The following is a 10,192-nucleotide window of genomic DNA, read 5'->3' as shown; positions in this document are numbered from 1 at the left end:
CGGAGCGGGTTTGAATCGGATTTTGAAATTTGTTAAAGGGGTTTGGATGAAGGACGATTCGCTCCAAACCCGCTCTATTGTTAGGTATATGTACAAGTTAGCTACAGTTTATTTCTTGGTTTATTTAGTGTTTTTTTTTTGGAAAATTTCATGTTAATTAGACATATGGTCATTTGTGTATTGTGGATTAATTCAGTGAATTTGGTTATGGAGAACTTGCAAAATGCATATATGCCTATGATTAATGTGTCGTGTATATTAGGATTTGATATTTGCAAGCATGTTGTCATTTATATACTTACTAATTTAGAACAGCCACTTGAACAGTTCTTGAATTTCATTGGCTGAGATGTATATTTTCTTCGGTTTTTTCTTTGCTTTGTTGTAAGCACAATTGTTTTAATGTATTGGGCTTTTCTCTTTCGTGTATCTTCAAAGCCACGTGTTTAGATGTGTTGTCCACCGCTACAACACCCAATAGAAATAACCATGCTGTCACTCACTCAACATCCACCGATCCAATCCACCGCTTCTTTTTTACTTCCCTCCATCACCTCTCACTTGATCTTCCCTTCCTACTCACTCATGTTGGCCTCTTCAAATCGTTGCCTGATCCTGATGATTACACCTTCTCCTCCTCTAATTATGTTCTCATCTTAGACGGTTCCTCCCCCTCCCTCCTCCCTGTCCCCGTCCACGTCGTTACCGCCTCCATCAAAGCTAAAGTCCCAATCATACCCTACTCCGATTTCGCCTACAGTCATGGCGAATCAGAGACGGCGGCGTTCAACTGCTGTTAGTTTGATATCTCTCATCGGCTTCTTCTTCTCCTCCGGATACAGACGGCCCTTCCACCGTTACCGATTCCGACGCCATTATCCTCGAGGTAACTTCTAGCTATTGACGAAATTCCCAATTTTGATAGACTCTCCATTTATTAATCGTCGCAGACTGCAATTACATTGTCCATTTAGTTAATACTCATTTTGTTATCGATTTTGAAGTTGAAATTCTGTCAATGGAACACGATTCTGTTGAAAATAAAATTTATGCGTATGAGGATGATGTCGTTTGGGTGAATTCTAGGGTTCCAAGATATTTCCTGATTTTTTGCTTAATAAGGTAATTTTGTTCATCTTTTTAAATATTCTGAGCTAGAATTGTCCGGTATCCACCACTTGCACTTGCATTGGGCATGATTGTGATATTGATAATTCGTAGATTTTGTGGAACCAATTGGAAACTTTAGTCAAAGATATATGAAATCCGTCGTCCTAGTTTTGCATGCTATTTAACGGTGAATGTGATTATATAAATGGTGATCTACTTCTACTCTCATGCATTTAAATTGCAATAATGAAGTAATTTGTAACAACTAGAATTGTTATTCCGGTTCTTACTCTCACTCTTCACACTTGATTACTTATGAGCAGGATTATGCAAGTAGCAAAGTATAATTACTGTTTATTTTGTGGATTTTGGCATTTTCTGCAGCTATTAATCAAAGCTTCAGCACGCCATAACATTATGTGATCTTGAATATAAAATATACTTCTTTTATCTTTGCAGGCAATTGGGATCTGCTTTCTTGGACGAGACGAATGAAATCTGTGTTTCCAGTGTTCCTGTTAGTCTGTCACCTGAGCTTTGGAAGGAAGACAACTGGAGGTGGGAAATCAACTCTAATCCAGGTTCTAACATCTCCACCCTCAGACTGTGTATGTGGTAACCATATCCAGTCTCCAAAAGACCAAAATACCTTCGCTATATACTTAATGAAACAAAAATTTATATACCAAGTAGGCAGAATTTAATTTCATTTTTGATGGATTTCATATATCCTAATGGGAGGAAGAGGATACAATTTGCTTCTATATAAAAAGACGAAACTACCCTCATCATATTTTCATGTACACTACAGATATGTTCCTTGCACTTGATAAAGATATGAACAGAACACTGAGCAAGCAAGAGCTTTGAGAGTATGCAGACGGGACACTCACATATATTTTTATCGAGAAGGGTAAGTAAGAATTTGTACATTCTTATTTTATCTTTATTTTTTTTAATCTGATGATTTATATATTTTTTTTAAATGACTTGTGATATTAATTTTTTTTAATAGCTTTTGATGAGAATTGAAAACAAAGGCACTCCATAGGGAATTACATATCGTTTCTGATGTTTAGATCTTAATAGAAGAGGCTTCCTTACAAGTGTTGATATTCACACCCTTTGTAGGTATAACTAATTATTTTTTGATTATTATTAGGAAATAGGAATGACTTTTCAACATCATACGTTATCAGGTTCCGTGTAGTTTGACAATGGAACAAGTGAAAACATACCAGAGACGCAGAGACCAAACAAGAAATGTTATAAAAGGAGTGAAGTATGTTTTGAGATCAGCTATTGTTACATCTAATATTTTTAAAGCTAATTTACTATGTTTTTAACCTGAAGTTGTAAATAATTCAAATCCATGTTTTGCATTTTAATTTATTAATTTTTTACCATCCAATGTAAAAAGTAAATTGATTGCAGGCTATGGTGGTGTGTGTTTGATCATACAACTGGAAATAAGTGATAATTCGTTGTTCAAAGATTTAGAGAGATTTTTGTGCATATGGACCAGTGGTGTTAAACATACTTGGGTTGGATATGACACATGTTCTATTTACTATTTTGGATTGTTAGTAGCTAATTTCTTCAAAATGCTAAATAAACTAACTATTCAAGTATGGGTTATTAATGGTGTTATAGTTACATAATTAACAATTCAATTAGAGAGCTATATCACTCCACTAAAATTGTATACATTAAAGCTATTTTGTTTGTTCTGTTATGAGCCGTTTTGTATTTATTTTTTCAGATTCTTGGTCATTCACTTGGTAGTGGCACACCAAAGTAGATTGTTATTTGTTGCATTTTCATATTTAAATATCATAGTCCTTTACAAAGTTACTCAATGAAATCTTCATGTTCCTTCCACTTCCTTGGCGTTTCCAACCCCGCAACACGGGTTCTTCTCTAGTTGATCACCAAATATGTTTAGAATTTCTATTAGGTTTTTCTGAATTTGTTTGTTTTATTATATATATATATATATATATATATATATATATATATATATATATATATATATATATATATATATTGTTTTTTTTACTATAGTAAAAAGTACGATTTTTCATGTAAAATTATATTATTATTATTTTTTTAAAATTAAAATCACTATTAACGATGGGTTAGTGACGGAAATCTGTCAGTAAAAATGTTGTATATATACATTACCTAGCTATTCTGTTGGTAATCTGTTACTTAGCTATTCCGTCGGTAGTCTGTTACAAACGCATTCGTTGGTAATCCATTGCAAAAGTATTTCCGTTGGTGATCGGTTACTAATTACCGACGGAAAAATCTGTCGCAAAAAATTTGTTGTAGCCGTTAGAAATCCATTACAAACAATTAGCGACAAGAATATACGGATGGATTTTGGTCTGTTGCAATTCCGTCGGTATAGCCTATAAGCGACGGATTACTAACCGTTTTGGCCATCGGTAAGGCTCTTTTTTGTAGTAGTGTTTTTTTCATAAAAATCACTTCAAACATGCTCAAGCTTTTTTACCGTCTAAAATTCCGAATTTGAAAGGTTTAAACAAGTTTGTTATTAAAATGATAAAAAGATAAAAGGATTAGTTTATTAGTTTTTCCAATAACAAAACAAAAACTAAGTTAGGGACCAATTTGAAACAAAAACAGCATGTTAAACGAAACTTGCAATTTTGGTACACCAAGGACCATTCTTGTTATTAACTCTGTATGCTATATTACTTTTAAGAAAATATGACCATTAACTAACATCCATTTAATCTTCTGATAACGACATAAAGAGCGAAATTTCTAAGTCATTGCCACAATGTGAAATGAAGGGCAAAATTATCGTGACAGTCAATACCAAGGTTTTGGTACTTTTGTAGTTTTGTTGACTTCAAATATCTTCTAGAAATTTAATGTTTGGTATTTCGAGGAAACTGGAAACCAATGTTGCATTGCATAACACTTGAACCTATGTGTGTATATATACAGCCACAAAAAGGTCAAAAAGCAATACCAACAAACTATTACATAATGAAGTTGTCTATCGAGTCCAGGCTCTTGATTACTCTTGCTTCTTGTATGCTCTTGATCTTTAGTATTATTTTGGCTTCTGCAAATGTGTCAGGTAAATATATGCAATATGATCATTCAGTTCCGTTAAAACTAATTTCTTGGCATTAATTGCAGCCAAGCATCTAGTTTGGTGTTAATTGGTTCAAATGTTATGTATCGAGTTTGGTGTTAATCGGTTCAAATGTTATGTTTTTGTCGTTGTTGCTACTTAATTGCTAGTCTCGCTTATAATGGGAACATAACAGTTAAGGTGAGGAACTCCATAAAAGAGGTTAAAACTTGAAAGTTGAAACTTTGCGCCCAAAATGTTATTAGTGGTCCACGATTTATAAACTTTGCACCCAAAAGTGCTCCACGATTTATCCCCCACATGATTGGCCTTGGGCGGGTTTGGTGTGTGTGGGCCAAAGAGTGCAGTTTACCTTTTTACTCTTGCTCCCTCTCTCCTAGGCATTGTAGTGCTTCTAAGCACACTTTACTTATCATTTAATCGAAATTACTAGATATTTTTTATTGTGTTTATGAATTCATACCAATTTCTTTCTCCCATGCAGTTAGTCAGAGGGGTCCTGCAGTTCGAGATCCTGGACCTGATCCTTCTAATGGTAGGAGGTTACTGTTTGAGAACGCTATGTTAGTTTAGTACCAATAATCTTCAGGAAATCAAGAGGGACTAAAATAAAATCATAATTACAATAGCTAGATTATGGTAGTCTTGGAAAATGTTGTATTTTTCTGTACTATTATCCTCTATCCTTATGGAATTTCTCTTTCTCTATGTTTTATCATTTGTGTATTCAGTTGTGATTTCTCATTGTTCCATGTTATTCTTTATATCAACAGAATTATGTTAGAGTTTGCTAATTTACTAATATTTGCAAATGCATGATGTAAGAAGAAATACATGCTTAGCGTTCTGATACCAGTTAGCCATTCAGTTCTGAGTAGACATTGTTTGTTATTCTTACGGTTCATTCAATTAAGATGATGGAATTGTTATTAGGGTTTGAATATTAAGATGAACACCAAGTCCATCAATGACACTCATGACCCCTTGGTACATGGACACCGGGTCTACATCACATTTGGCTTCGGACATACGTAAACTCCGTTCTTTTAGCAATAATAGCAAAAAAAATTATGTTCCTATTGGCAATGGTTTACCTATTCTTTGTTGGTGATTTAGTGTCACTAGGACATTTTGTGTAATTGGAACTTATATGTGAGCTAACGGGCTTCGTAATTTGTACTTTAATATATGTTTGGGTATGTGCGGAATGCACGCATTTATAAGATCGAATTAGAAGCTGGTTCGACGACAAGTCGGGGGTCCAGAGGTAGCACCCCTGAGTTCAGGGTTTCCAAAGGGGCAGCGCCCCTTTGGTGGAGTCTAGGGGCAACGCCCCTACTAGGTTTGAAGGGGCGGAGCCTCTAGCTGGGGTCCTGCTAACGGCCAACCCTAAAACGAAAGACTACATCTCGGATTTTACAAGTAGGAATATAGTGGAAAAATCGAATTCTTGAAGGTGATTATGGTAAAACTGACTAAAATCGTCAATTTTGGAAGCCATTGATTTCCTCATTAATTCTGGATTCACTTGAATTGTTCCCAAAGAAATCTATGACGGTCAACCCTAAAACGAAACCCTACATCTCGTTTTCTATTTAAACGGCTCTCCTCTTTGAGGAGAAGACATTACCTTTTAGCTCTTGTTTGTTTCTTCACACGAACTCAAAATTCTCTAGCAATTTGGTTTACATTTTCTATGCCTAGATTCGTAAGTGTCTCATTGAGGTTATCCTAGGCTGAATTTCTTATAACTTGGGCATAGGGTAGAAATATCAGTTCGGAAAATGTTTACACGATCCAAAGGGTACCCATATCTCCAATATAAACCCTACCCAATTTCTAACATCTATGTCACTCACACCGTTCATTCCCGCTTACACATATCTCATCACCCTCTTCACATTCACAATGTCTTTGATACACCTGACATAATAAAAAATCTTATTTATGTCCGAAAATTTACTATATATAATGATGCTGCTATTGAATTTGATAAATTTGGTTTTTCTGTGAATGATTTTCAAACTCGTCAGGTTCTTCATAGATGCGATAACTCGTGTGATCTCTACTCTGCTTTCTCGAAGCCTTAATCTCCTAAAGCGCTCCTTGCTTGCAGTCCAACATTATGGCATCAACGACTTGGCCACCTCGGCTCTCGTGTCCTTCAGTTTTTACTTTCAAATAAATTTATTTCATGTAATAAAGACATTAATTTTGTTACATATAATTCGTGTCATCTTGCAAACATGTTAGGTTTCCATTTACTTCTTCTATTTCAATTGTTTCTCAAGCTTTTGACATTATTCACTATGATAATTGGACTTCTCCTATATCGAGTATCTCTGGAATAAACTATTATGTGTTATTTTTAGATCACTATTCTCATTTTTTATGGGTTTATCCATTACGTGACAAATATGAGGCCATTACCAAATTCTTACACTTTCGTGTGTATGTTAAAACCTAATTTAATACCGAAATAAAATCATTTCGATATAATCACAGGGGCGAGTTTGATAATCGTGAGTCTCACTCCTTGTTTAACTAAAATGGCATTAGTTTCCGTTTTTTCTTGTCCCAAAACATCCTAACAAAACGGAATATACGAACGTATGTGTGACATCCCCAATTTCACGGCCAGAAAAGACCGATTTGTTTATGTTTTCTTTTTTAAAATCAGAGTAATCGTTTAAAGAAAACTGTTGCAGAATTTGTTCCCAAAACAAAATATGATAAGAATTTATCAAACATTTCTTAAAGAAATGTATTTTCATTATATAACAAAATCTTAGGATGTCATGTTCCGATACAAACACATAAGCATAAACAGAACTTACATTTATTTACACTAATGATTTACATCTCCTTTAATTTCTCAGTGAAATGTGTCTTCGTATTGATACCTGTGATACAAAGAAAACTAAGTGGGTCAGGCTTAGGAGCCTAGTGAGCATATAGGGTTTCATCCCCAATATTATATTTATTATATTTAATCATTAAACAATCAACCCAATTACCCGTCCTCATTATCTTCTTTACTCTTAAGGTTTTACCCTAAGAATCAACTATCCTTCATTCATTCATTCCTAAGGATTTACCTAAGGAATTGGCATGAAGTCCATTGCTTCCAAAGTTTATCTATCAGATACTAAATTCATAGCTATCAGGCGCTAACTCCATAGTCACCGAGGTTCACATAACAGATGCTAACTCCATAGTCACCAAGGTTCACTTAACTGGCGCTAACTCCATAGTCACCAAGGTTCACTTAATAGGCGATAACTCCATAGTCGTCGGGGCTTATCTCGTTTATTGACAGTATTGGTTCCGAGACTCCTCTAGTAATACATATCAATGGGTTTTTAGAGTACACCGGTGAACATCAAGTCCACAACACCTATAAGTTACGAGCTTGCTAGTGTTCCACATGACTGTCTAGAATAGTCCGTGGTTGTCATCTCTACTCTGCTGAATGACGGGGGCCATCGTTTGGGTAAAGGTTTCACTCATTTTTCACCTGTCACCCTCACCTCAAGATCTATATCATCTTTCGTCTCGTCCTCAAACTCATCTTCCATCACACACCAACCATTTCATCTATCCATGTTCTACCCAACAAATTTGTAGATATAAATTACATATATAGTTTAAATCATTTAAAAACCTGTAGAAAACATTCATTCAACAACCATCTCAAGTAAACAAACAACATATAAACACATAACACGTATTTCATAGCAAATACTTCATATCTATACGGTAGAAGAAAGTAACTACACACTCACTTGATTAGACGATGATCGGACAACACCTTGTCTATTAAAATAATCTTTTCGATAAACCTGGGACGTTTTCTCCAAAACCGGGCTTCATGCGGGCAGAGTTTCGGCTTGGAAACTTTACTTCTCGAGATCTTCAGGGCTTAGGGACCCGCTTCGGGTCTTGGGAATGATACCGGGGCTTTGGGGGTAATGTTTTCACGTAAAAAGAGGTAAAATGGGAGAGAGATGAAGAAATGAGCAACAAAACTTGGCTGCCAACGACTTTTATTTATAGTGCTGAAGTTGGCCTCGAACGTAGTGCGTTCCTTCTGGGAACGTAGGGCGTTCCCCGAACGCAGCGCGTTGGAGCGGGGTTCCGATCCTATCTCTTATCCGCTGCGTCATCATCGACGTGGCCAATCCGGAGCCAAGTATTGAACGCAGGGCGTTCCCCAATTGAATGTGGGGCGTTCCCTCTTTGGGATGCGTGCCTCGTACTTCAGAAAATCGTAACTTTCGCATACAATCTTCATTTTCGACGTTCTTTATATCCACGCGTAGGTGAGATTATGCTCTACAACTCTCGTTTAGACCCCGTCGACTAATTTTGATTTTATTTTTATTATATTAATTTTTAGTAGGCCGGGACAGGAAAACTCCATTTAGAAATTCATAACTTCTTCATCTGACTTCCATTTTCGTCTGTCTTTTTACCATTGCACTACTATCGACGAGTTCTTCGATTCTCGTTTAGATTATTTCGGCTAGGAATCACTCGATCTCAAATCCGAACTTTGGGCTGCATACTGCTAAGCTGAAACTTCGGAAATTCATAACTTCCTCGCAAGAAGTCAGATTTAGACGTTCTTTTTATGTACGCTCTCGGTTTAACATATTCTACGACTTTCGTTTAGATCGCTAAGGCCAAATTGTAGCACATGGTTCTTGGTACATATTCGGTTATTAAATCTTCATTTATTTTTGCATTTTAGCCTTGGACTCGGCGAGTCGAAGGACTAACTCGCCGAGTAAAAGCGGGATGAGGCGCGAAGTTTAAGCTGCGGACTCGGCGAGTCGAGTCCCGGACACGGTGAGTAGCTGCTGTTTGGACAAAAACCCTAATCCAGGGGTTTGCACCCTATTTAAACGACCTTATGCAGCCTCTATTCCCCCTTTATGCTCCCAAACACTTCTCATAGCAAATGCTAGCCGTTTTTGAGGAAATCCAAGGCTTTTGAGTGATTCTTGTGAGTTTTGACCTCAAGGAAGAAGGAAGAGCATAGGAGGATCAAGAGGAGACTGAAGGATTCGAGTTTGGTTCACCATTTGCAGTCTATAGAAGGTATAAAGTCTGAACCTTGCTCATTCATTCATTAGATCCCTCTTTGGGGTGATTTAGGGTTTTTATAAGCCATTTTTGGTAGCCAACCATGTTTGCAAACATGGTTGGGGGTTTGAGCTTCTGGATCATGTCATTATTGGAGTCACAATACAGATTTGGGATGCTTTGGCACTCAAGGAAGGCCCTATGCAACAAAAGAACCATTTTAGAGCCTTTTAAGCTCAAAAGTCCCATGCATGCACGTAAAGTTTGTAACTTTACTTGCTAGATCGAGTTTAAGGGCTTGGATTTGTCCTTTGGTCAAGTGTTGTACATCAGAAATCGAAGTTTTTAGGAGGGTATGTGACCGACTCGGCGAGTCCATTCCTGGACTCGGCGAGTCCAAGGGTTTTGTCCCATATCAGTGAGGGTAAGGACCAAATGACCGTGGAAGGGTTTTAGGGAGTCCCGGGGTGTGACCCAACGTTCTGGACTAAGCACATTATTCTGGAAATTCATGGTACTCGGCGAGTCCAAGGCAATCTTCATAGAACTCGGTGAGTTGTTCATCAACTCGGCGAGTCGAGGACAGAACGTGTTCATAGGATGAAGAGTAACTCGACGAGTTGTTCATACAACTTGGCGAGTCAAGGCAGGACATGAGTATCTGTTGATGATGAACTCGACGAGTTGTTCATACAACTCGGCGAGTCGGATGAGGATTCAGTCGGTGTTCATTTAGAAAGAAATCTCGTCGAGTCATCGCCTAACTCGACGAGTAGAGACGGGTATGAGGTCTAATGGAAGGATAGGGACTCGGCGAGTTGGCGAGCCAACTCGGCGAGTCAGGTCAACTAGAAGTTGACT

General features: G+C 37.0%; 1 protein-coding gene and 1 long non-coding RNA gene across 13 annotated transcripts; both read left to right on the top strand.

Annotated features, from left to right (window-relative positions):
• Positions 1-201: 201 nt before the first annotated feature.
• Positions 202-2,935, top strand: LOC111916800 (uncharacterized). 12 transcript variants are annotated; one of them, XR_008230426.1, is made up of 7 exons: positions 207-886; positions 1,005-1,122; positions 1,570-1,718; positions 1,922-2,023; positions 2,126-2,237; positions 2,310-2,392; positions 2,545-2,935. XR_008230426.1 is itself a non-coding variant. In XM_042899088.2 (5 exons), the coding sequence occupies exons 1-4, from the start codon at positions 763-765 to the stop codon at positions 1,978-1,980; spliced, it is 450 nt and encodes a 149-aa protein (XP_042755022.2). In that variant the 5' UTR covers positions 202-762; the 3' UTR covers positions 1,981-2,023; positions 2,273-2,516. The 12 variants fall into 12 exon arrangements, 3 of the variants coding, with proteins under 3 accessions (XP_042755022.2, XP_023768232.2, XP_042755023.2); XR_008230425.1 differs by having other exon boundaries at positions 2,126-2,241; positions 2,545-2,928; XR_006187953.2 differs by having other exon boundaries at positions 2,126-2,392.
• Positions 2,936-4,078: 1,143 nt separating this feature from the next.
• LOC111916726 (uncharacterized) lies at positions 4,079-5,000 on the top strand. Its single transcript, XR_002858605.2, has 2 exons — positions 4,079-4,225; positions 4,728-5,000. It is a non-coding gene; the product is annotated as an uncharacterized LOC111916726 (long non-coding RNA).
• The last annotated feature ends 5,192 nt before the right edge of the window (positions 5,001-10,192 follow it).

This window comes from Lactuca sativa, chromosome 1 (genome assembly GCF_002870075.4).
Source record: "Lactuca sativa cultivar Salinas chromosome 1, Lsat_Salinas_v11, whole genome shotgun sequence".
Taxonomy (NCBI): domain Eukaryota; kingdom Viridiplantae; phylum Streptophyta; class Magnoliopsida; order Asterales; family Asteraceae; genus Lactuca; species Lactuca sativa.
Note: the sequence above shows the minus strand (reverse complement) of the source record. Positions and strands in the feature narration are given on the sequence as shown.

Bases quoted from the DNA above. Each gene is read 5' to 3' on its own strand.
- LOC111916800 (XM_042899088.2), top strand. From the start codon at position 763: ATGGCGAATCAGAGACGGCGGCGTTCAACTGCTGTTAGTTTGATATCT. The intron at 887-1,004 runs GTAACTTCTAGC...TCGATTTTGAAG, and splicing joins CCGACGCCATTATCCTCGAG to TTGAAATTCTGTCAATGGAA. The intron at 1,123-1,569 runs GTAATTTTGTTC...TTATCTTTGCAG, and splicing joins CTGATTTTTTGCTTAATAAG to GCAATTGGGATCTGCTTTCT.